Source organism: Cavia porcellus, unplaced genomic scaffold, assembly GCF_034190915.1.
Source record: "Cavia porcellus strain 051 isolate PalLab524CR breed Dunkin Hartley unplaced genomic scaffold, mCavPor4.1 scaffold_20, whole genome shotgun sequence".
NCBI lineage: Eukaryota > Metazoa > Chordata > Mammalia > Rodentia > Caviidae > Cavia > Cavia porcellus.
In genome coordinates this window covers 61,769,189-61,793,724 of record NW_026947503.1, presented here as the reverse complement: position 1 = coordinate 61,793,724, position 24,536 = coordinate 61,769,189, and the positions used below count along the sequence as shown (strand labels likewise).

At 44.0% G+C, this 24,536-nt stretch overlaps 1 protein-coding gene across 2 annotated transcripts in view; it reads left to right on the top strand.

Moving 5' to 3' along the window:
* Positions 1-24,536, top strand: part of Myom1 (myomesin 1) — a 114,184-nt gene that overhangs the window by 11,959 nt on the left and 77,689 nt on the right. For both annotated transcript variants that reach the window (XM_063231903.1, XM_013146700.2), the window contains exons 3-8: positions 11,927-12,067; positions 13,836-14,085; positions 14,514-14,671; positions 21,002-21,094; positions 23,323-23,411; positions 23,525-23,581. In XM_063231903.1, the coding sequence (XP_063087973.1) occupies positions 11,927-12,067; positions 13,836-14,085; positions 14,514-14,671; positions 21,002-21,094; positions 23,323-23,411; positions 23,525-23,581 (788 nt within the window). The remainder of the gene's footprint in view (positions 1-11,926; positions 12,068-13,835; positions 14,086-14,513; positions 14,672-21,001; positions 21,095-23,322; positions 23,412-23,524; positions 23,582-24,536) is intronic.

Sequence of the window (24,536 nt, the reverse complement as noted above, 5' to 3'; positions counted from 1 at the left end):
ATTTATTATAACATTAAGCTCAGACATCAGTAGATGTTGATCTAATTAAATTCATGTATTTCAATAAATAAAAAAGTTGGGATTTTGATACATTATATTGAATCTGCAGATCAAATTTTAAAGTGTGCCATCTTGCTTTTTTTTTTTTTTTTTTTTTGGTAATGGGGATCGAACTCGTGACCTTGAATTTGCCAGGCAGGTGCTTATGCTGCTGAGCTAAGTCCCCAGCCCTGTGTTGTAATTTTTGATGTATAAGTGTACTTCTTTGTTATTTCTGATTATTTTATTCTGTTTGATGATAATATAGAATTATCTTAATTATGTTTTTGTGCTGTTCATTGCTGATATGTAGAAGTGCAATTGATGTTTTTGTTTATAACCTTGATGAATTCATTTATAATTCTGGCATTGTGTGTGTGTACATGCCTTGTCTACATCTAAGAAACAGAGCTAATGTAGGCTTTTTCTTCTGTTTTTGTTTAACTAGTCACCCTGACTGGAACCTCAATAAAACACCTATTAGAGGTGGCCAAGGCAGATATCTTTGCTGTGTTCCAGCCTTCAGAGGGGGGCACTTTATTTTTTACCATTAAGTAAGGTTTTAGCTAGATTTTTCATAGATGGCTTTTATTAGGATGAGAAAGTTTTCTTCTAGTTCCATTTTCTTACAAGGACTCTCAACATGAATAAATGCTGAATCTTATCAAGTGCCTTTTCTGCTTCTATGAAGGTGATAATATGGTTTTTAGTCTTCATCTTATTGATATGGTATATGGTGCTGATTTTCAAATATTAAATCAACGTGGCATTCTTATTTTATATGTTGCTGGATTCAGCCTTTAAATATTTTGTGAAGGACTTTTTTGCATCTGTGTTTGTGAAGGATATTGGTCTGTAGTTTTCTTTAATTGTAAAGTCTTTGGCTTTGGTATCAGGTAATTGGGTAATATCGGGCCTTATAAAATGACTTAACCAGTGATCCTTTCTGTGTTTTTATTGTTTGCTTGTTTGTTTTCTGAACTGAATACTGAACCCAAGTCCTTCACACTGAGCTACATTTCCATTCTTTTACTGTTTTTCTTTTTGAGACCATGACTTCCTAAGCTGTGCAGGTAGGACTTGAGCTTGGGATCCTCCTGCTTTATTCTTCCAGAGTTCTGGGATTACAATGTGCACCCCTACACTTGGCTTCCTGTCTCTCTCTCTCTCTCTCTTTTTTTTTTTTTTTTTTTTGTCTTTTTGCTTATTATTGGTACCGGGGATCGAACTCACGACTGCCTGCTTGCAAGGCAGGCACTTGCTTATGCCACTGAGCTAAATCCCCAGCCCCCTTGTCTCTCTTTTTAAAAACCTTGAAATGATTGGTATTGTTTCTTCTTAAATGTTTGCCAAATTTATCACTGCAGCCTCTGGGACATGGGTTTTTTATTGTGGGAATATTTTAAATTACCAGTTCAGTTTCTTGCTATTTATCTGTTCACATTTTAAAAGTTCTTCTTGCATTACATTAGTATTAGTAATTAGAGTTTTATGAGTCTTGCCATTTTCTTTTTTTTTTATTTTTTTTTTATTTTTTTTTTAATTTTATTTAAGGAGAAAAGAAAAAAAAAGCAGGGAAAGGGTACAAGTTATACAGATTTACAGAAAAAAAAATGAACAGTAGGAAATCACTAGTTAATGGATTACATATTGTCATCTTAGAAATAATTGTTCAAGTCACAAAATTAAAGCTTGTAAAGTGGACATTCCATCAATGATACTGCAAACAGTTCTGTTCATTGATCCAATAAAACTCTGTGATATCATTTTCTATCTTATACACTTAAATATACATGCAGTTATATAGTTTGGAGCACTTTCTTTTCCTCTCTTTTGTACAATGACTATTACACATTTTGGGTTTCATTGCTCCCACGGTTCTTATTACTTTTTTGGAAGAGAGTAAAACCAAATGTGACATAACAGAACAGAATCGGTCAAGTCAAAAGGGTGGACATAATAGATAATATAAAAACATAATACAAGGTGATCAACAATGGTTACCATAATGCCTCCCGCTATCTCTAATAGAATTGCCTATATCGTTAGTTATAATACAATTGAACAAAACAGTAAAGAATAAAACCGACAAAACCAAAACATTGGAGACATTGTAGGTCTTCAAAAGTAGATAAAAGTCAACAAGAATGGGCGTCATAATGAATCTCATTATCTTCACAGCTGATGCCTAAACTTTCGAACCTGATACTATCCAGCAAAACAGAATAGGGGAACATCAGTTAAAAACCAGATGGTGAGAGTAATACAGGGCTTTAAATCAAGGTAATGAAAAGTCAAAGTGGGTTACTATAATATATCCTGCTATTTTTTCCCTTTAATTAAAAGGATAAAGATAAAAAAGTAAATAATGGAGTGGAGATTGAGATAAAAGAGGGCATAACAACGAAACAGCGCAGATCAAAACATAACCATTTAAGCAGAATAGTGTTTCACCACCAGATAATCCTAACCTAAAAGTAGTTACCATATTGTCTCTTTCTTTGAAATCCTTGAGTACAACTTCGTATACTGTAGCATTAAGTGTATCAAAACAATGTAAAACCATTCAAGAGAATGACAGCATTACAGAGTATTTAGAATCGACTAACAGAAAATGAATAATGGTTTCTGTATAATCTCCTTGTCTTTACAAGGTTTTTGCTTATACTATCATATATAATAAAATCCAGTAAGATACAACCTATTTAGACCATTGGAGACAGAAGGACAAAAGCTAGATGAGACTTCAAAACAAGATGATACGAAATCAGTATTACCTATTAAGATGTCATTTTCTCCAAAATAGCTGTTCCTATCATCCAATCTTCTCTGCCTCATTTCTGTTAAGCTCTTTTTCTGTCAGTAGCTGTCAGTTTGTCTTCTTCATTTTGTTCTCTGCTCCATTTGTTGTGGCCTCCCCGCCACTATTTCTGGGTTCTTTGTATTTTTCTTTTTTTAGAATATCCTGCAATACTTTCTGTAGAGTTGAATTGGTGGTTGCAAATTCCCCCAGTTCCTCTTTATCCTGGAAGCACCTTGTTTTTCCATCAATTTCCAGGGACAGTTGTGCAGGATATCTCAATCTTGGCTGGAGATTATTATCTTTCAATGCTTGAATTATTTCCCCCCACGCTCTTCGTGATTTGATGGTTTGTGCCGAGAAATCTGCTGTAATTCTGATGGGTGTTCCCTTGTAAGTGGTCTGTTTCTTGTCTCTTACAGCTTTTAATATTCTGTTCTTGTATTGAATTTCTGGAATTTTGATTATTATATGCCTGGGTGTTGCTCTGTTTGGGTTGTAGGTAGCTGGGGTCCTGTATGCCTCATACATCTGAGTATCTTTACCTTTTGCTAAATTAGGAAAATTCTCCTGGATTATTTCTGTGAGTAGCTTTTGTAGTTCACTTGTTTGTGTCCCTACTTCTTCTTTTATGTTCTTAATCCTTAAGTTATGGCTCCTCTTATCATCTTCTTGTCTTTGTATTATTGCTGTTTGTTTCTTTGTTATTTTTAAGAAGTTTTTCATTTCATTCTCCCATATTACAAGTCTGCCCTCCAGTTCAGATAGTCTGTCCTTAGTTTCTTTCAAGCTGTTATGCCAGTCTTCTATAGACTTCTTAGTATCTTGGTAATCCCTTTGAACATGCTTCACGTATTCTATGCTTTCTCTGTTTTCTCCATCAAACAATTCTCCCCTTTTTTTCTGTTCTTCCATTCCACCGCCTGTTTTTTCTTGGGTGGTACTTAGCATTTCTCTAACTATTCTGCATACTTCTAGCTTCAGGTCGTTGATAACTTCATTCCTGAATTGGTCTATGAGGCTCTCTATATGGTGCCTTATGTATATTGGTGCGGTGTCTGCTATTGCCTGTTTCTCAGAATTGGGGGCCGAGGAGCCTTTCTTGTTGCTGCCTCTTCCCATGCTGCCTCTTCTTCTCTGTTCCTTATATATGCAAGCTTATATAAGAGGCCCAGCTTCTCTCCCAGTCAGCTACAGCCTGATCGAATTGCGCCAGTTAGGTGTTCCCGCTCACCGCTGCGCACCAGGGAGTTATGGACCAGGCAGCCTACGCGTCTCCCCTCCCGGCCACCGTCAGGCTCTGGGATCTGGGTTGGGACAGTCTACCAGGTCCGCCGGCAGCGTCATGCAGGCCAGGCACTTTTCACCAATCCCGCCCGAGAGGGGGATGTGTGGCTGGAGTCGCCACCGCGCCCTGCTCCCGCAGGACTGCCCGAGCCCAGAAAGTCCTCCGCTGGAGTCAAACTGTGGTAGAGTGTCAGCTTCTCTCACTCACCTCACCACAAGTCAGTGCACGCCTCCCTGCCGTTCACAGATTGCCGTTCTCAGAGCTTCTGCGTGTCTCTCTCCTTGCCGAGCCACTGTAGAGGCAGCCAGCCGCCGCGCGGCGGGAAACTCAAATCCCGGCTTACAATGGCGCGGTTCCAGCCTCCACACCGAGGCTTTTCTGTTCCTGTTTTAGCACCAGGAATGCATTCCAAGTTGGTTTCTCTCAGCCCAGTTCATTTCTGAGTCAGCAGAGCATATCTCCACCTGCTTATGTCTCCTTAGTCCGCACCATTCCTGGCTTCTGAGCCGAGTCTTTCAGAGAGCCTCCGGTAGTTGCTGTTATCTGTCCGCCATGTTCTCCCGGGAAGAGCAGTCTTGCCATTTTCATTTAAGGAGTTTTATTCATTGGCATAAAGGAGCCATATTTTCTTTATGAGCCTCTTAATTTCTGTAGGGTTGACAGTGGTATCTCCTCTTTCATTCATGATTTTAATAAGTTACACCTCTTTTTCATGGTCAGACTAACAAAGTTTTGTTAATTTTCTTGATCTTCTCAATGAACCAACTTTTGTTTCACATTTTTTACTTATTGTTCTGTTTTCTGTTTTTTCAGTTTCCTCTTTACTTTTAATTCTATTTCCCTAGTACTTAAATTGTGTTTCGTTCAGCTCTGCAGAGGTCATGGTCAGAAAGCTACAGCACAGGTTATGTGTGTCCAAGAGAAACATTCAGTACCAGTACATACTGAAATACGCAAAAAACTGAAAACACCACAAACCTGCACAGGTTTATCATATTTACATAACAAATGCGTGATTATTTTCACTTACACTGGAGACTCTTGGGCAATTTGTACTGAAAATGGTGAGGTTTCAGGCTTGAAGTTCGTGCACACCTGCAGAGACTTCTGAACACCTTTGACTCCACACGCTCAGTGTCAGAAGCATTCACTGAGGTTCCTCAATGTCTCTTAGATTGTTGAATGGATATATTTTTCCAGCCATTTTCAACAGTATACAGGAAAAAAAATTAAAATTCTGACTTGGAGTTCGCAGCATCTCACAGATAATGTTTATCGAGGAGCATCACACACCCTGAAAAACACACGTGCTAACAACACAGGTGGCACAACATAGCACGGTACAGCTGTGATGCACAGTCATGACTTCAAGCCTGTTGCACCCCCTATATGTAACAACATTTAAGAAAAGAGTTTGAATCTCTCTGATCAACCCCAACCTCCAAAAGGTTAATCTTTTTCCTATATTATTATTATTGCTGCTGTTTGTTTGAGACAGGCTGGTCTTGAACTCACTAAAGGCTGGCCTCAAACTCACAATGACCCTTCTGTCTCAGCCTCCTGAGTCCTGGGATTTTACGGATGCACCACTATGCCCAGCTACTTTTCAGCCTCCTTAGAGCAAAATCTTAAGTTATTAATTTGAAGTCTTTCTTTTTTTTTCTAATACACTTAAACTATAAACTTAACTGTATGTACTGCTTTACCGGTACCCTATAAATCTTAGTATGTTGTATTCTTGTTTTCACATAAAAATGTTGTCTAATTTCCTGTAATTTATCTTTTGACCAATAGCATATTTAGAAAAATGTTACTATCTTAATGTTTGAAGATTTTTCCAAATTTCTTTGCATTGTTGGTTCTTGTTTAATTCTTCTGTCGCCAGGGAATAAATAGTCTGTGATTTCAGTCCTTTTCAGCTGAGAGAGGATGTCTCAGAGTAGCATGCATGTTCTCCTCAAGAACGCTGGAAGCACAGGTCCTCTGCTGTCCGCAGGTGAAGTGTTCCCAGTGAGGTCCAGGTGACTGGTAGGTTACTCAAGGGTTCTGTGTCCTTGCTGGCTTTTGGTCCTCTCACTACTGAAGTCTCCGACTATGATTTCCCAGCATTCTTTGTTCTATTCTATCATGTCTTTGTGGACTTTGGGTTCTGATCATGCGTGTGTATTTTTAATGATTATGTTCCCTAAGACACTGACCCTGTGTCACTATGAAATGTCTCTAATTCTCTATTATTTCTGGATTTAAACCGTATTTGGCTTGGCATAAATGTGGCTGCTCCAGTTCATTGTGACTATTGTTTGCATAATCTTTTGCGTTCTCCTACTTAACAGGTGTATATCTGAAAAATGAGAACTTGCCCCCTGTGGCAGCATTTAACTGGAATAATTGGATTTTTTCCCTTCCGATCTGAATCAGACAATCTTAGTTTGTTTCTTGGAGTTTTCATTTCCTTCACATTTAGTAAAATTACTGACACGCTGGGTCTATGTCTGCCACTTGCTTTTTTAAAGGCATATCTTAGCCAGGTGTGCTGGCTCACACCTGTCACCCTGACCCTTGGGAGGCTGAGGCAGGAGGATTGCTATGACTTCACGGCCAGCCTGGGATACATAGTAGCCCAAGGTCAACCTAAATTGCACAGCAAGACCCTCTCTCTCTTAAAAAAGTGTATCTTATATCTTTTTTTTTTAACTGTCCTACTTTGTGCAAATAGGTTTTTTAGTGTAGCCTTTGGTGTTTTTGATGCATTTCAATTATTTTTGTAGTAACTCCTTTAGCAGTTACAGTGCACACATTAGCATTACAGTGCACACTACTCCGTATTTATACTAACTGGATACTAGTGAGATATGGAAGCTTTGCTGTCGTCGTACAGCTCCACGTCCTTTACATTGTTGTTCCGCTTTACAACTGTGCCCCCATGAACCCAACGGTGCAATCAGACAGGGATGTGAGTTATGCGGTCTAGCATCTTTTGTTCCAAACCCAGACGGTGCCCCCGCAGTGCACGCTCCTCCGCTTTCTGCCACCTCCCAGAGGATGCGGACAGCATAGACGTGGCTCACACAGCTCACACAGGAAGCCCGCTCGCTTTTTGTGAATAACCGTTTCTGAGTGTACTCTGCCTTCGATTGATTTCCAGGCACGTGGCTGAGTTTTAGACAAAACGCCTCTTTCTCTCTGCTCTCTGGAGGGAGGGGCTGCTTGCTGAGCTACCCACCCGTGGTCTCGGGAACAGGCTTCTGCGTGGGGATTCCTAAGAGCTCCCCGGCTGGTTCCAAGGTGAGACCAGGGCTGAGAATTCCCGAGCTGGGGATGGCTGCAGGGGGATGACTCTCAATTGCGCCTCATCCCGGGAGTGTCCTGTACCAGTGTGCGTGCTGGACATGGTCCTGAGGACCCGCAGCAGGGCAGGTGGAGGGAGAAGCCCGCAGTGCAGTGCAGCGGGATGGAGGGCTGCCGGGAAGGGGCGCTGTGTGTGGAGCTAAGTCGCCCCGGGGCGCCGCTCCGCTTTCCCGTGGGGCGCGTTGCTAGGCAGCCAGCGTCTGACGTCATCAGCAAGCAGCTCCATACCTAGCTGGGATGAATTCATTCACTCATCAGGGGACCCGGGACCATTTCCCAAGCTTCTGTGATGCTAAGCCTTACTTTGTGAAACTAGATTTTCATTTCTGTGATATTTGATGAGTTTTTAAATCTTGCATTGTGATCATCTCAAAACCTCAATTTCTAATCCAGGAAGGGCAAATCAACATCAGCGTCATTATGGGCAAAGTGACATGGGATTATGATCTTCAAAAAGAGGAATAACTAGCGCTTCATTTTTCCTTAACTGAACTTGATCTTTTCCCCCCAAACAATGTAATGTTTCATGAAATGAGACTATTTATACAGTGGTATATACATAGAATTTATAAATAAAATACGTAAGTGGCACACCCTCAGTATGTTTTGTTTTTTTGTTTTGTTTTTTGAGACTAGGTCTCACTTTGTAGTTTAGGCTATCCTTGAACTCACTATGTTGCCCAGGCTGGCCTCAAATTCAAAGTGATCCTTCTGCCTCAGCCTCCCAAGGGCTGAGACTACAGGCATGTGCCATCACGCATGTCTGCTTATTTTTTCCAACCTCAATATGTTTTGAGTAAAATTTATCAGCCACAAAAATTGGAGAGCATAGTGGAAAGAACACCAACCTGAAAATCAAGAAGAGATGGGGAAGCACCCATGTTGCTGTGTGAAGCCAACTTACAAAGACTAGGCTTTGGCATCTAAATCTATAAAATGACAGCCCAAGCGTAATCAATGTCCTTGAAATCTTTGCTAGCTCTGGGATTCTATTGGTTTTTTTGTTGTTGCTTTCCTGTCAAGGACCACTATGCAGTTCATTCAAAAGATTATACTTTTTTCCTTTGAGAATCTGAGTTAGCTGCAAGTGTGAGCTTGTTTCTGAGTTCCTGGAATATTTCCAGAGACTGTTCTCTGGGTCTTGACTATATTCCTTCTGTGTGGTATTGCTGATCCTAGGCTTGATAATATCGTATTCACCAGAAGATGCATTTAAAATCTGCTAACTGTAAACATCAACAGAGAATACATCACAGTTGGTAGCAGAGTACAAAAAGATGTACCTAGACACAGTGACAGACACAGGTAGAAGCATGAGTACACACAAAAATTGGTCCTTACCTACTGCTTAATTTCATTGCTTACTTCAATTGGAATTCAGGAAATTTCAATATCTAGGCTGAATACATCATGAATAGTAGCTCTAATAAGTAAAAGGCTTGTTTTATGGACCCATTCTTATCAAGTTGAGTATCTACTCAGAAACTGAGCTAAAGATTATTTTCAAAGTTAAATGCAACTAAAAGTCCAAATGGTTAATAAGCCTTTCTTTAGCTTTTTAGGTGCAAAGAAATTTAAAATATACATACTTTATTTAATTCCTCTAAAAACATTATTCAGCTTGAAAATTTGGTAGTATAAAATGTCAGACGTTAGCATTAATGAATCATGACAAGATAGACTATTGACAGGTTTTTGCCAAGTAATTACATTGATATTATTTATACAGTTCTTTAAAATGTTGTGTTTCTGTAATTTAATTTTGTTGGCTAACTTTGATAAATAACTTAGCATTCCTAAATTGTCTACTTCATGGTATTTTAATCTTTTTTAATTTTTTTATTTTAAAGAGGGTAAAACCAAGGAAAATAAAACAGAATAAAACCAATCAAAATAAACCAATATAAGAAATATAGGACTTCAAAACCTTACAAAATCAACAATGGTTACCATAATGCTTTTTGTTGTCTTCAAAATAGCTGCAAATACCTTCAGACATATTAAAAATTGAACAGAACAGAATGGAATAGAAACAATAAAACCAAAACAATGAATGCAATAAAGAACTTCAAAATAAGCTAATAGTAAATCCAAAATGACTACCATAATACATCTTGCTGTCTTTTAAATAGCTGCTCATGCCATCAGATTTAATATAATCAAACAAAACAAAAGAAAATAAAACCCAACCCAACAAAACATGAAAATGATATGATCCTGGGGGAGATCGCTTCCTGATGAGCCCTGGTTCTCTCCCTCTGCAGTCTGTGAACGGCACTGACTCACAGAGAGAGGCCTGGGCGTGGCCCACTCCAGCAGTGGCCTGCACGTGGTCCTTCATGGTATTTTAACATCTAATCTTTTACATGTTTTTAAAATTAGAAATAAAAGTGTGAAGAAACTTTACAGAATATAACAAGGGTGGAAATCTAGTGTCTTCTAGGTCATACTGTTTAATACGTAACATCATACTACATTTTATGAAGTCTTTTCTCCTGCTGAAGTATGAAATGGAAGCTAATTCCATGGATCTCTTTTTTTTAAGTTCCATGAATCTTTAGCATAAAATTCAACCCTGTGATTTATGCATGAAAACGAAATAATGACGTTCTAGGCATGTTCTGGACAATAAACAGAACATAACAAAGATTTGTTTGAAGAGTGAATGATAGAAAAAGGAGCAATACAGCAAAAAGAATAAAAAATAGCTATTTTGATGAAAACAAACTTTTGAAAATGAGCTTATGAGAATGTAACCATAGATACTAGAAGGGAAGCAAAGAGAATACAGTCAAAAGTGAAAAAGAGAAATTAGAAAATCCAAGTGTTCCAGAAGCAGGGAGAGCAGAGAAACCCTGAACATCGTCGTGAAGCGGCAGAGGAAAATACCACTTTAAACTCAGCCCTGCGTGAATGAGCACAGCCTGTACCCTGCGACTGCCGGGCAGAGAATACAGTCCCTAGCCAGGGACAGATTTCACTTTGGCTTTCAGTTGGTAACCAATCCATGAGCCTCGCTTCAAGTCTAACCTTTAGACCTTAATGCTGATCATAGAAAAAGGGCTAGCGGTTCCCCTGGGGCTGGGCTGGGCAGTGAGGAGGGAGTTTCCATCTCCACCAGGTTATTCTGAAGGATCCAAGGCAGGATCCCGCACCGGGCGCTCTGCAATTGCCTGGAGCCCCTACAGCTCGGGCTGACCTGCTATTTTCTTGTGTTATGATCCATTTGTCTTAGCACTGTGCGCATGTGCGGCCTGTCCTCTTTTGGCTTAGGAGATCCCTTTTGCTTTTCCAAATTATTTTCAGAGATCAGGGCATAGTCAAGGTCTGAATGGTTTGCTTGGAGTTGGACAGTTTGGTTTCCCCTTCCTGTACCACACTCACCTGCCTTGCCTCTTCCTCAAGGATTCTCCAGACTAAGGGTTTTTCTGCATAGGAGTGTTTCTTTTCTGTTTGTCTTTTTGAGACAGGGTCTCACTGTGCAGTTCAGACTGGCCTTGAGCTCACTTTGTAGACCAGGCTGATCCTGAACTCACAATGATCCTCCTGCCTCAGCCTCCAAAGTGCTGGGGTTACAGGAGTGTGCCACCACACCCAGCTAAGTGTTTCTTTTATAATACTTTCAAATTTACAGGAAAGTTACAGATAGGACAGAGTTTCCATGGAGACATCTATTGTTAACATCATCATTACTGTACTTTTTACCCTGAGTCTATGGATGGACTCCAGGGGTCCATGAGCCAAGTGTTAGTTTCCTATGACAATGCATTTCTCATTCAAGAGCTATGTAGGTTTCAGCAGCACTTTTGCTCTGTGATCTTTCTCTTATATATTCTTTCCCTTGCAAAGCTTCTGGCTTAGACCGCCAGCTCCCTGTCAGTGTATACTGGCAGCACTGTGCAGAAGTAGACAGAAAGACTGACCAAGGGGTCTGGGGTGCACTCCGCACCGTCCGACCCAGGGGTCAGTCATCCTCTGGCTCACGCAGGAATGTGCTTGCAGTGAGCACAGACCCTTTACCATCTCGCAGTGGGAAACTGTAGTCAGAATCGCCTGGGGTCCCTCTTCAGAAAAGCAGGCATTCCTCACTACCCTCTGAGAAGATTTGGATGCAAGATGTATTAAAATCATTGCTGACAGATTTACACAGTAAACACTAATTTAATAATAAAGGCTACTCAAAACTATACAAGCATTGCTTTTCACCTTGACACAGGAAGGGATGAAAGGCCATGAGATAACTTACTGTTTTCTGTTTTGTTTTGGGTCTCAGAATGCGTTTATGCATTTGAGATCTTTCTAACTCGGTTTTACTTGTCAAGATAAAAGGAAAGAAATTTAAGATCTAAGGTCCTGGAAGAACTTTCCTGGTATAAACCATCTTTGATCCATCCTTTTGAATGTCTTACATGCACTTTTTGTTGTTGTCTGATGCTGGGGCTCTGTTTCAGACTTACAGACTCCAGTCTGCTGTTAGAAGATTACTCGTCCATCTCGAGCCCCAAAACCAAGCGAGCGAAGCACAGTCTTCTGTCCGGAGAGGAGAAGGAGAACCTGCCAGGTGGTTACCTGGTGCCCATTTACTCCGGGCGGTGCGTGAGCTTTCCCTTTCTGCTTGGATTGTTTGCTAGAGGTCGGGACTGCATGGTGTCCAGGAATAACGAGAGCTGGGGTTTTTGGGGCGCTCTCTGTACCCTGGATGAGGAAGCTCTTAGGAAGCCTGCAGCCCTGAGCAGGGCAAGCTGCACTCATTGTGACAGAGGGAGCCTGTAGGACCCCAGAGAGCCATGAGACCTTGATGTCAGCCCCGTGACTGGTCAGAATGGGTCAGGAGTCTTGGATGCTGACAGTTGGAAACTATAGATAAGGAAAGGTTCAAAAGTATAAAGCGTCTGTAATTCCAGTGCTCTGGGAAGCAGAGGCAAGACAGTCACAAGTTGAAGCCAAGCCCAGGCACCTTAGCATTATAGGGAGACCCTGTCTGGAAATAAAATCTTTTAAAAAGGGGAATGGGGTGGGGTTGGGGATGTAGCTCAGTGTGAAGGTCCTGGGTTCAGTTCTCAGTACTACCACCCCCACCTCCACCAAAAAAAAGGAGAAATGGGGAAAACGTTGAATGAACTAAAAAAGCATGGAACGCCAGATGATAGGCTTCGGTAGAAGAAAAATATCTTGGTTCATTATTCACTCCCTGGGATCAGGAAGTGACTTGTGATGTGGGTGACCTCTTCCAGCTGCCCTGTGGACTCCTTTCAGAGACCTAAGTTATTATTGCCCTGCACCCAGATAAGAAGACCAGGGATAGATAACACTGGGGGTTTAGCCTTTCATCTGAGGTCCCCGAGTCCTTGATGTGAACTTCCAGAGAATCACGCATAAGGTGTTAGATATGCATGCTGGGAATCAGCCCCTTGCAGAAGTGAGTCTTCATGTGTAAGCAGATGGAGAGGGGTGGAGGAGGAGTAGGAGGGTGTTTTGTCTTTTTCTTTTCTCTCATTTTGTAGGGGAAAAAAAAGCCTGTAAGGGTCAGGGTGTGGCCCAGTGGTAGAGCTTATCAGGTCCAAGACTCTGAGTTCAAGCCCCAGCGCTAGGGAAATAAATAAACCCCAAGTCAATTCAGCAGCAGCCTGCACGACAGTTTCAAGAGAGTCTTCAACATCAGGAACTCACTGAAACATGCGATGGAATTTATAGCCAAGGCATTAAAGGAAGCTCGACACAATCAGTGTTTTTAACAACACTAATAAGTCCCTGTACAAAATCTGTCACAACTACCACAGCACACACAGCACTTTTGGATGTTACCACTCATCTGTTATAATCGATAATGAATAAAAATGTTACTGTTATAAACATTACCACTTCCACTGCAAGTTGACCATTCCTTCTCATTAAAGGTAAGTGCAAATACAAATGAAGATTGAAAACACACACAGCCTTTACTGTCCTAGAAAGAAAACCAGTAAACATAAGGCTCTTTTTTCCTTTGAGAGAAGATCTCGCTCTGTAGTTCAGGCTGGCCGTGAACTCATGGCAATTCTCCTGCCTCAGCCTCCTGATTGCTGGGACTACAGATGTGCTCCACCATGCCCAGCTGTTATGTGAGTTCAGAATATATCTGTCATGCAGTGGTAGGGTTAGTAAACCTAATCCTAACGCACTATGTAGCCCAGGTCGACCTTGAGCTCACGACGATCCTCCTGCTTCAGCCCCCATAGTGCTGGGCTTGCACACATAACTCCCAGTTATTTTTGACGTCAGGTTTGCTCTGGGCACTGGACAGTGTCTGAGGCCTGACACTCTGAACTTAGTAACACTGACCAATCTGCAGCATCCGTTGTTGCTATTGTTATGTTTTAGGCAAGTGCACGTCAGTGGGATGACAGACACAGAAGAGGAGCGAATCAAAGAAGCAGCTGCATACATAGCCCAGAGAAATCTCCTTGCTAGTGAGGAAGGAATCCGGGCATCCAAGCAGCTCACAGCATCCAAGCGGTCCATGCAGTCCAAACAGGCCACGTCCGTGCTGGAACAGGAGGAAACCCTGGAAAAGAAGTCGAGGGAGGTCACCATTCGAGAAAAGGCAGACCTCTTGTCACTGAGGAAAACAGTAAGGACGGACAGCTTAATGCACACACAAGTGGAAAGGCATGGAACAAGTCGTGTGTGTGTGTGTGTGTGTGTGTGTGTGTGTGTGTGATTTCAAATACAGAGATAAGTGACAAAACTGAAGAAAAGGAAAGAGCCATCAAGATGTGCAGGCCAAAGTTAAACATTAAATCTCATGGAATTCCAGATTTTACAGAAAGAAAGGTTCTAATGAAGAACCTTGAGAAATCTTCTTTAGAAATTTTGCCCAGGTTTGGAATGTTAACTATTAAATGTTAAATAATTACATCTGTTTTTAGAAGTGTGGGGGGGTATGTAAATAGAGAAAGAACCAGGTGGGAAAACCCAAATTTTTGCGTCTGCATGTTGTTTTAGCACCAGAGTGACCATACCTGAGCTGTCTCTTGGTAACTGCTGTGCTTGTTTCAGTTAGAAGAAACCCAGGCATACCACGGGAAGTTAAATGAGGACCACCTTCTCCACGCTCCGGAGTTCATCATCAAACCTCGCTCTCACACGGTGTGGGAGAAGGAGAATGTGATACTGCACTGCTCCGTGGTAGGCTGGCCCGAGCCCCGCCTCACGTGGTATGTTTCCCCGCGAAACCCCAGTTTATCTCTAAGATACCAGGGTCGAGGAAGGCAGCTACCGCTTTTAAAGGTTCTCAAGAGTGAGAAGGGATCCTGGGGTGAATGTCGACAGAGGGGAAGAAACCGGGTCTTACCTACAAAAGATAGAGAGAGGACTTCATAATTCTGAGTCTTTTCCAGAAAGTGTTGTGCTTTAGTCACCCTGTTTGTGTACCAGTGTCCATAACCACTAAGGACAATCAAAAAGTGTTGCTTCTGGGAGTGAACTTGACAGTGCAGTGAGGTTTGATGAGCAGAAACAAAATGGCCTCTTAAGAAACAGCTAAAGCCTGAGGGCTCCCGTCTCCATCCTCCTGTGTGGGCCTCAGTGTTCCTTCCCATGGCAGATGCAGGGGGACCTGGAGGGCAGGCATCCTCAGATGTGGGGCCCCACAGCACTGCTTTCCATGGGGAACAAGTGGGTTCTCCTTCCATCGCCTGTCTTATTGCAATCATCAATGCCGCTGGGTCCCCAAATTCAGAACCTCCCCATCCAGCGTCAGGAGCCTGTTTAAAAAGATGTTTTCTATGAGGCCAGCCTGCCTTTCATAGCTTGAGAGCTACTTAGAGGTTTTCCTGTGTGTGTAAATTCCTTACAGGGTCCTTGAATTTGCAAACTAAAGAATAGAAACCAAAGCTGGCTAGAAATGATTAAGATGAATAATTTAAAGTAAACAAAGGTGAAAAATGTAAGAATGTATTTCAACAGAAAAAGGAATTTTAAAGTCAATTTCTAAGTGTGAAATATAAAAAGTCCCAAACCAATCCATGGCCTTTAAGACAAACGTTGCTTCTGGAAAACCGGAAGGGGGCTGGGAGTGGGGCTCAGTGAAAGAGGACCTGCCAGGCGCACACGAGGTGCTGGCTTTGACCCTCTGCCCTGCAAAACAAATTTCAAAATGCGATTACATCCCACCCAAAAAGAAAATCTAAACTTTCCCGCAGAAATCCACAAACGGAAACAAATTTTAAGCACCCCAAATATTATTTGGTCGTAAAAATTCTTCTTATTTCATCATTAAAATATATTATAAATAGAGTCCTTTGTTGAGTATACCCATGTGTGACACGGTTTTAAGTCTTTCTTTTTCTGCTTTTTAAAAATTAAAGATAATCTTCAAAAGGATGCAAAGCCATCTTGGGGAGATAAACACCGTATTAATTTCTTGAAGATCCTTTTATTCTGTCACATACACAGCAACTGGGACAAAATCCCAGCTGCCTCTGACGGCTGCTTTTATGAAGCCAGATTGATTTCAGGAAAGCTGAACTCAGCCTCGGAGATGAAATTATGCTGTACTTCACTGGCCGGATAAAAGGAGTGATTTAAAAACAAACACAAAAAGATTTTTAAAATCCCCAGGGGGGGGGAACATGAAAGGACCAACCTGACAACCTTTAGAATTCTAGTTAAATTCAAAACCAGGAATATGGTCCATTTTCATTTATCCTCTTGGACAGAGCCAAGAAGTCCTGTCACTGGCCCCGAGGTCTTTCTCGGGTGGCTTCAAAGTATTTATTTTTCTTGTCCCCTGAAGGCATGGGAGCCCCTCATTTCTGGAAAGGGCCCCTTCCAGCCCACTCAAGCACTCAGCACTTGGAAGGGTGACTCCTCTGTCCCCACATGGAGGGAGACGGCGGAGAGGCAGCCCATCTGCCAACCTCAACCATCAGTCCTCTGCAAGGGACAGGCCAGGGCGTTACATAGAACATCTTGCCTTGAAGGCTGAAACAACTTGTACCTGGCTAAACCAATATTTTGATAACTGGCTCGCAGATAACAGACAGCTGGCTGCAGCAGTATACAAGGTTGGCTCCAGGTTGGCAGGCATGAAGCTTATGTGACCTGAAGGTCCCTCTTTGCAAAAGCAAACACAAGGTTAGCAGTGCAAGTTAGGCTGAGGCTTTGCAAGGGCTGCTGCTGGGCAGGAGTCTGGAACTCCAAGCCTCAGGCTCTGCAGTAGATCCGCCTGGAAGGAGGCTCCTACATGGAATCAGTGTCCTTTGCTGGGCATTGCCTTTTGTTCAACACCCATTCATTAGAGTTCAGTTCCCTCTGCAACACTGGCACAAGCTCTGCCCAATGGTGAGCATCCTTCCCCTCGAGAAAGGGAACCCAGGGTCCACGCCAAAAGCTCAGTGGTGGCGATTGTTTTGCTGGTGCTTAGGCCTTTTTGGTGCCCCCTGAGTCCCAGGATGCAATGAATCCTGGGCCTGCCATTGGGAGTGGTAGGAGTAAAGCGTGGGGTTAAGGAATGTGTGTGGGATGATGCTTCCCGCAACCATGCGCTTTTACCCATTCAGGTCTTCACCTGCTTCCCGCACAGCCTGCCCTGGGGAAAGTTTGGCACCAGGCTGCCCTGGCCACTGCCATGGGACCCCGGAGGTCCAATGGACAGTGTGAACGTGCAGCGGATGGGCTCCCACCAGTCCTGCAGGAATGACTGCAGGTGTTTAAGGGGAGCCCCGGGTGAGCCAGGGAGTGCTGACCAGCAGGGCTGTTCCCCGTCAAGGGCTTGTGCGGAGCCTGTGGCCAGCATGGCTCTGTTCCCGGTCACTCTGCATGTGAAGACGCCGGACAGGGAGCTGCCCTGGAGGAGCTTTGTCAGCAGAAAAGGAAAAATATACAGCTGTGGAAAATATATTGTCCGTGGGGGCTTTTTATGTAGTAACTTGTATAATAATTTACCAGTTTAAAAGGAGAGGAAAAATAATTAATTTGCATAATGGAATTCCGGAAGGATATGTGAGACCTGAGGGGAGCAGGTTGACTCTGAAGAAAAAACTAGGCAGGAGGAAAGGGTGCCACCCATTGTGCTTTTTGGTTTTGGAGCAAAGAAGTGTCTCATCTTGTCAAACTTCTAAAATGAGACGAAGTAGAGGAGGAGAAAAGTTCTCTCTAAGCACTTTCAAAAAGAGCAAGGTTGAACTGGACTTCTGCCCCGAAGTCCAGATTGTTGTATAGAAATCTTGACCGTGGCTTCCGGGAACCATGGGAGAAGCCACAGAGCGGTGCTGGACTAGGAAGCCCCTCACACTCACCCCTACCCTGGGTGTCAGAGCCGTGAGCTGGAGCCTGACCTAAGACCTCAAATGACATGTGCAGTATGTGGTTAGGATTCTCTACTTTGGCCTGAAAACTGTCATCCAGCAGGCACTTGCAGCAGGATTGTCATTAAGCATTATAAATGTTTTAAAACCTGGGAATAAACCAGTACAAAAACTGTGTCTTAGGGAGAGTCTGGAGAATTGTAAAACTCTTCTATTCTTGCAAATTATGAGAATTTCTATATTCAGTCTTAGAGTCAGCGTACTGAGTTTTTGTAAGATTAGTTTACCACATATTTAAATTGAACTGTGCTATCATATTATCTCAAGAAAATAGCCTACATTTAAAATAGTTCACAAATTATTCACAAGTTATTATAATATCCCCAAATAAGAGTTTGGAGTTTATTTTAGGTTTTTCTTATGTATTGAATTCCCACATTTATCCTGATAGGATAGACCTCTCTCTCAGATACTTGATTTTTAAAGTGGGTAGTAGCTATTTATTCACGATTTAAGACTGGATTCTAAGCAGCAACCCTATTTGTGATGAGATCCAGCATGTTAAAGATCATTATTTGTTGATAGAAAAAAAATATGAAACCTTTTTGCCCAACTATATTTTACATTGCCACAGAGCTTCTCTTCTCCGCTTGCATTACCAAAGTCAACCCACCAGCTAAACCAGCATTTGTAGGAAAGGAGTGGATGTGTTTCACACACATAAATGTAAGTGTGTGTTTCCTGCACACACATAAGGAAGAATCACCAAGTAACAGCATGTTCACAGGCCGCCTAGAAATAGCAAGAGCAATGGTGGCCATGAGAGTGCGCACAAGACTTTATGGAATCCCTGACAACCCTGGGTGTAGATTACTCTCCAGAATTAGCCCATGACCAGCCAGTTTGGAATTTCACTTTCCAGAAATAACAAGCTGTGAAATGTATAGAGAGCAGGCCAAGAATCCTTTTCTTTCCTCACTGGATGCTGAAGACAGGATCTCCAGTGACCCACACCTGAAGGCCTCCAGAGTGAGATTCCTGGCTGAACGGAATAAAATTGCTTTCTGACTTCCTCCTCCCCATTCCGTTAAACAAGCATTTCCCACTCTAACACCCAGCGGCCAGGGTAAAGACTAGACGCTCTGGGTTCAGAGTTGCATGTGTTTTAAGCCCAGCTCCTCTGCCAGGTGGTCACAGAAGACCGCGGTGCACAGTCCGGAGGCTCGAAGGTGCTAAGGCGAGGAGTGCTGGGCGGCAGGGAGGGTGATGCAACCGCAGAGCTGCAAAACACCGGTTCAGGGCAGACTTTCCGAGGGCGTGGGCAGCACTGCTGAGCAGATGCCGCCCCAGCCCCGCACTGTGCAGTGTGCTCCCCAGTACCGAGAGGAGCTACTGCAAGCCGGCCAGCCTTGAGCCTGAAGCGGCTTAAACCAGCGCAGGGAACCTGCCTGGGCACTCGCTGTCCCCTGCGGCAGTGCTCACAGTGCGGAACACGTGGACAGAGGAGCCACATGCTCTGATGGAGTTGGTGCAAGGGCTTGCAGAACTGGGTGCAGACAGCCGCCAGAAGCTGCTTGTGGGCTGCCAGGAAGCAGAGTGGCGTCGACCAGGGATGTTTTCTGCGCGCGTGCGCGTGCGCGTGCGGGTGTGTGTGTGGGGGGGGGGTCTTCACTTCATAGCAAGGGACGCAAGGCTCAGAAAGCCTCGACTTACTTTCTTCCATGTACTGCTTTACAAGTGAGCGTATTACGAAGCACTTCTTTGTCTGAAATGGGTTCCTTCCGCAAAGACACACATACTCTTCAATATGAAGCTGCAAAGGAGCAGTTTGCAGTTTTTCTGTTCCCTCCATGACACAATAATTCTACCCAATTTGGTTTATCCACTGTGTGCCTGGTACGGAGTCACTGGGACCCAGGAGTAGGAGGGGAAGCAGGCAGACACCATCCCCCGTAAAGGGACTCGCGGCTCAGCACGGCACAGACCCAGCTGGCATCTGACCAGTATTATCTTTGTCAGTCTGAACAAGGCACTGACTGAGACGGGACCCATTCACACTGCTGGGTTTGGAAGCAGGGGGCCTTTGGAGAAGTGGCATCGGGTCCGAGCTTTCGAGGACCAGGTGGGTTTTGCTAGGTGGAAGAGAGTGATGCATAAGAAAAAAGGGAAAACGATACTAAGCTGTAGGGTGCATGTTACTTTCCCACTGCTGTGTCAAGACCCCCGCGGCTGGCTAATCTATAAAGACAAGAGGTTCATTCATGCACCAGCCACACAAGGAATGCAAACATTTTATATTGCAAACCTGGATTGTATGAGAAAGAGATAAAGAACCCCAATAACTTAAATCTACTGGTTTTTCAATACAATGGCATTGCTTTGAACAACGCAGAGTGAGAATATTAGCAGCAAGAATATTTTGCTTTCCTCCTCCTAGACCGCCAACGTAAAACCCCCACAGAAAGCCTTGTTCTTTGTTAACGCCGCTCAATTTTTACGCTTCCTGACTGAAGTATAATATAGGCACAGGAGGTGCATGTTCTGTAGAGATGTAGAGCTTTAGTGAATTCATGTGGATGGAACAACCTGCTTCACCAGCACACAAATCGGGAAACCAAATATCACAGGCATCAAAGACTCCTCCTCCAGGTGCCCCACCCCACCCCACATCCGGGCTTTCAGCAACATGAGCTCATCTTCTTCTTTATGTACTTCAAGTAAAAATGAGCTCTCTCTCTCTATATATATATGTGTGTGTGTGTGTGTGTGTGTGTGTGTGTGTGTGTGTGTGTCTTTTTGAGACAGTGTCTCTCTATGCAGTTCAGGCTGGCTCATTTTGTAGCCCAGGCTGGCTTTGAACTCAGTGATCCTCCTGCCTCAGCCTCCTGAGTGCTCAGATTACAGGCATGTACTGCCACACCTGGCCTACGTACAATTTAGTAACTAGCTATTTTCACAACGAAGTGCATGGGATTCATTTATACTTTTGTGACTAGTCCATGTTTTTCATGTAATTTTGTGGAAGATGGAAAGCACTTGGACAAGGGATTTTATTGTCCAAGAGTACATCTAATTTAAGCTAATATGATGGGCATCAATCAGATAGCTGCGGCCAACACCCTCAGAGTCCACTTACAGAAGATGCATCTGCAGGGACGTGAGCAGCCCTGAGTGTGTGTCTAATCATGAAGTTGTGTGCCCTTCAGCCTACTTCATTTCGTCTCCCTTGTCTTACAGGTACAAAAACCAGGTACCAATAAATGTCCATGCCAGCCCCGGAAAGTATATCATTGGAAGTCGATATGGAATACACACTCTGGAGATCACTGAGTAAGATGACATCGTGTTTGTGTGTGTCACCCACAATCACTCGGCTGACAGCCAGCCCCCTCCCCTCCCAAGGCAGCCTGCACACCGCAGGGACAATCACAGTCGAGTACCTTTCTCCTCTTGGCGCATCTGTCAGGAGCCAGTGTGATTCATCCTCACCCACGCCACCTCTCAAAGCAAGAAAGAAAAATTCATTTTTGTCTTTAAATCTCCCTTTAATACTTGAGAATTTTTCTTAGACCTCAGTAAGAAAGTAAGTTGCATAAGTAGGCATTTCTAGTTGGTCACCCTTCCAGAGCTGCAAATCCGAGTCCTCTTGCTTTTAATTAACAAAGGCCACAGAGACAATTTGGGTGGCACTGCATGGTGGCTGAGCTTGAAGTATTCTTTCCTTCAGCTCCCCAGGAATAGGGGAAGGCTGTGCACCTTGTCAGTCTATGAGTCAGAGGCAGGCACAGACATTGGAATATTTTAGGGTAAAGCAAATTTCTTTTATTAAAAATTATTATTTTTTTGGGACCAGGAATTGAACTCACAACCTTGCACTTGCCAGGCAGACCCTATGCTGCTGAGCTATATCCCCAGCCCCACAAATTCCCAAGCAATATTTGAAAATACAATCCACATCAAAATTTCTAAGCACAAAGCCAGACATGGTGGTGCATGCCTATAATCCCAGCACTCAGGAGGCTGAGACAGGAGGATCACTAGGGGCCTGAGACCAGCCTGAACTACGCTGTGAGACCTTGTCTTAAAAATAAACAAACAAGGGCTGGGGATTTAGCTCAGCAGCATGAGCGCCTGCTTTGTAAGCAGGCAGTCGTGAGTTTGGTCCCTGGTACCGATAAAAATGAAAAAGACAAAAAAATAAATAAATAAATAAAATAAACAAACAAAAACAAAAACCCCAAACCACAACAACAAAAAGCCTGGAATGGTGGCAAATACTTGTAACTCCACGCTCAGGGTCTGAGACAGGAAAATTGCCATGAGTTCGAGACCAACCTGGGCTACGTAGTGCCCTTAAGGACAGCCTGAACTGTAATGAGATCCTGTCTCAAAAAACAAAACAAAACAGAAAACCCCAAGCCCTCAAACTTGTTACATCTCCAAGATGGGTTTAAAATCCAAACTCGGGTATGTGACTCAAAGCAGTAAACAAGCTTCTATCACATTCAGTTCAGATGAAACCACAGTGTGCAGAAAGGTCACCCCATTCTCAGAGTGACAGCCTTCTGCTCCAGGTGCCCTCTCACACAGAGCTCTGGGCCCTGTGACATTCGCCAAAGGCTGACCCTGCTCCGAAGTCTCACGGCTTCAGCAAGTGAGTATTTTCCCAGGACAGCCGCAAGTGTGTGGCTGCTTCCAAAATTAAAGATGGAAAAGGACACTGCAGTTGCCTTCCTGGGGCCCCAAGGATGTCCTTAAAGGGCTAGAGAGAAACCAGTTTATACCAATGAAAAGAGACATTGGAAGAACAGAGAGCTGCTGTGATGCTTTGAAAACTCAGCCGGTGCCTCTCTGTGTGAGCTCCTTCCCTCCCTGGTCCCATGTCACCAGGCATTCCAGTTTCTGGGTGACGTCATTCACAGGAATAGGGCTTTGTGCTATGCTTTGGGCAGAAACTCCAAGCATGGCCGAACGTGAGTAGAGTTGAAGTGTGAATAACACACTTCCGTTCTGAGACCAGAGCACAGAATCGCACATTAAACCAGCCTGGCTCACGAGGGCTGTGAGACTCCTAAGGAAGGAGCTGCTTTGTTCTCTTGCCTGTCACCCTGTGCCACAGTCCCAGGGCTGAAAGTCCTGCAGAGAGCAGAACAGCCAGGAGGCCACACCCTCCAGCATACCTGCAGGCCAGGGAACCTGGCTGGACCTTGCCTCCTCCCCACACAGCTGCAGACGAGCCTTCCTAACATTGCTCACCCTGTAATTTACATGCCGAGCGATTGGCCGATTCTGGGTCTTTATTTATTTGGAAACTCCAATGAACACCTGGACTCAGGTTACAGTGGGGCACAGATGTTCTCCTCCTTCTCTGCGGCCGCCGTGTGGGCAGCACTGTGTAACGTCCTGGGGCACCAGCTCAGAGACAGAGGCTTCAGCCAGCGTCCCTAGGAGCCACTGGGGTACAGGGTGCGGTGTTAGCAAAGTGTCCCCAGCAGAACTGCCAGAGACCTGAAGAGCCATCAGCCCTGACGGCCACTCATTCCCACGTGTCCTTTCAGATGTGACTTCGAAGACACAGCTCAGTACCGGGCCTCGGCGATGAATGTCCAAGGCGAGCTTTCAGCCTACGCGTCAGTCGTAGTAAAGAGTAGGTTTGCCTGCTTCGTTCTGCTCAAAGTGGCTTTTACAATCCTCTTCCCACGGCTGGGGACTCCATCCATGGATCGTGAAGCATCTCCTGTGTCTCTGTTTCTGCCCTAGGGTACAAGGGAGAGTTGGACGAAATGCGCTCACACCATGCCACCATGCCCCCAAGCTGTAAGTTCCACTGGGAGGTTGCTGGGCAGCGTCCTCCTGTCTCCATGGAAACACGGCCTAAGCAGTTCTGTGCTGCTGAAATGCCTGTTCTATGCACAACATGCTGTCACCACAGAGGCTCACATGGTTTTATGGTGGATCTTTCATTTTGTTCTTTCGATTCTTTGGTCACTGTTCTCTAACGCAGTCTCATTGCTCTGTGTATGATGAAAGCCACGATGGGATAGGCTAAAGATGGCAAATGCTTTTCTTTTAAGCCTCTCTGGATCCAGTTGAGAAGCTCATGATGCACCCCCGGGCAGAGTGATGGCCTGGCCTGTGTGTCCTCTGAACATGTCCTGTTCACCTTCGTGGCCGTGTTACTCTCTGTGCTTCTCCCTTCACTCCCCTTCCTGTGGGGGCTGACGACCCAGCTTTCCCCACTCACTGCTCAGAGGCTGCCAGAGCCTTGACTGACACACAGTTGTTTCTAGCAGAACGCAGAGGGCCGTGTTGTTGCATTCAGCTGCTAGTTATCCCCATGGCCATGTGATTGCTGTGGTTTCCGGTAGCTGTAACAGGCTGGTAGACAAGGACAAACCTCCCCAAACTCGGTTTTGTTCCAGCAGTTCCACGTCGATCTGCTGCTCTCCACATCATGCAAAGGTGTTTTCACATGCGTTGATTCATTTGAGGCTCAACAGTATCTTATAAAGCTTTTATCGGAACTACTTCTGCACCAGGCAGATAGGGAAGCAGTTTGGAGGTTAAATAGCCGGGCGAGCCCCCACACACTGGTAGCTGGGGGCTTGGAGCCCAGCCTTCTTAATTCTAAACTGTAGTTTAAGCAGGAGTTGTGAGGAACTAGACAGTAAATATTTTTGGCTTTGTGGGCTGCACCGTCTGGGTGACAGCTGCTCAGCTCTGCTGCTGAAATGCAGAAGCAGCCAGTCTGGGCAGCAAGCGTGGCTGTGGC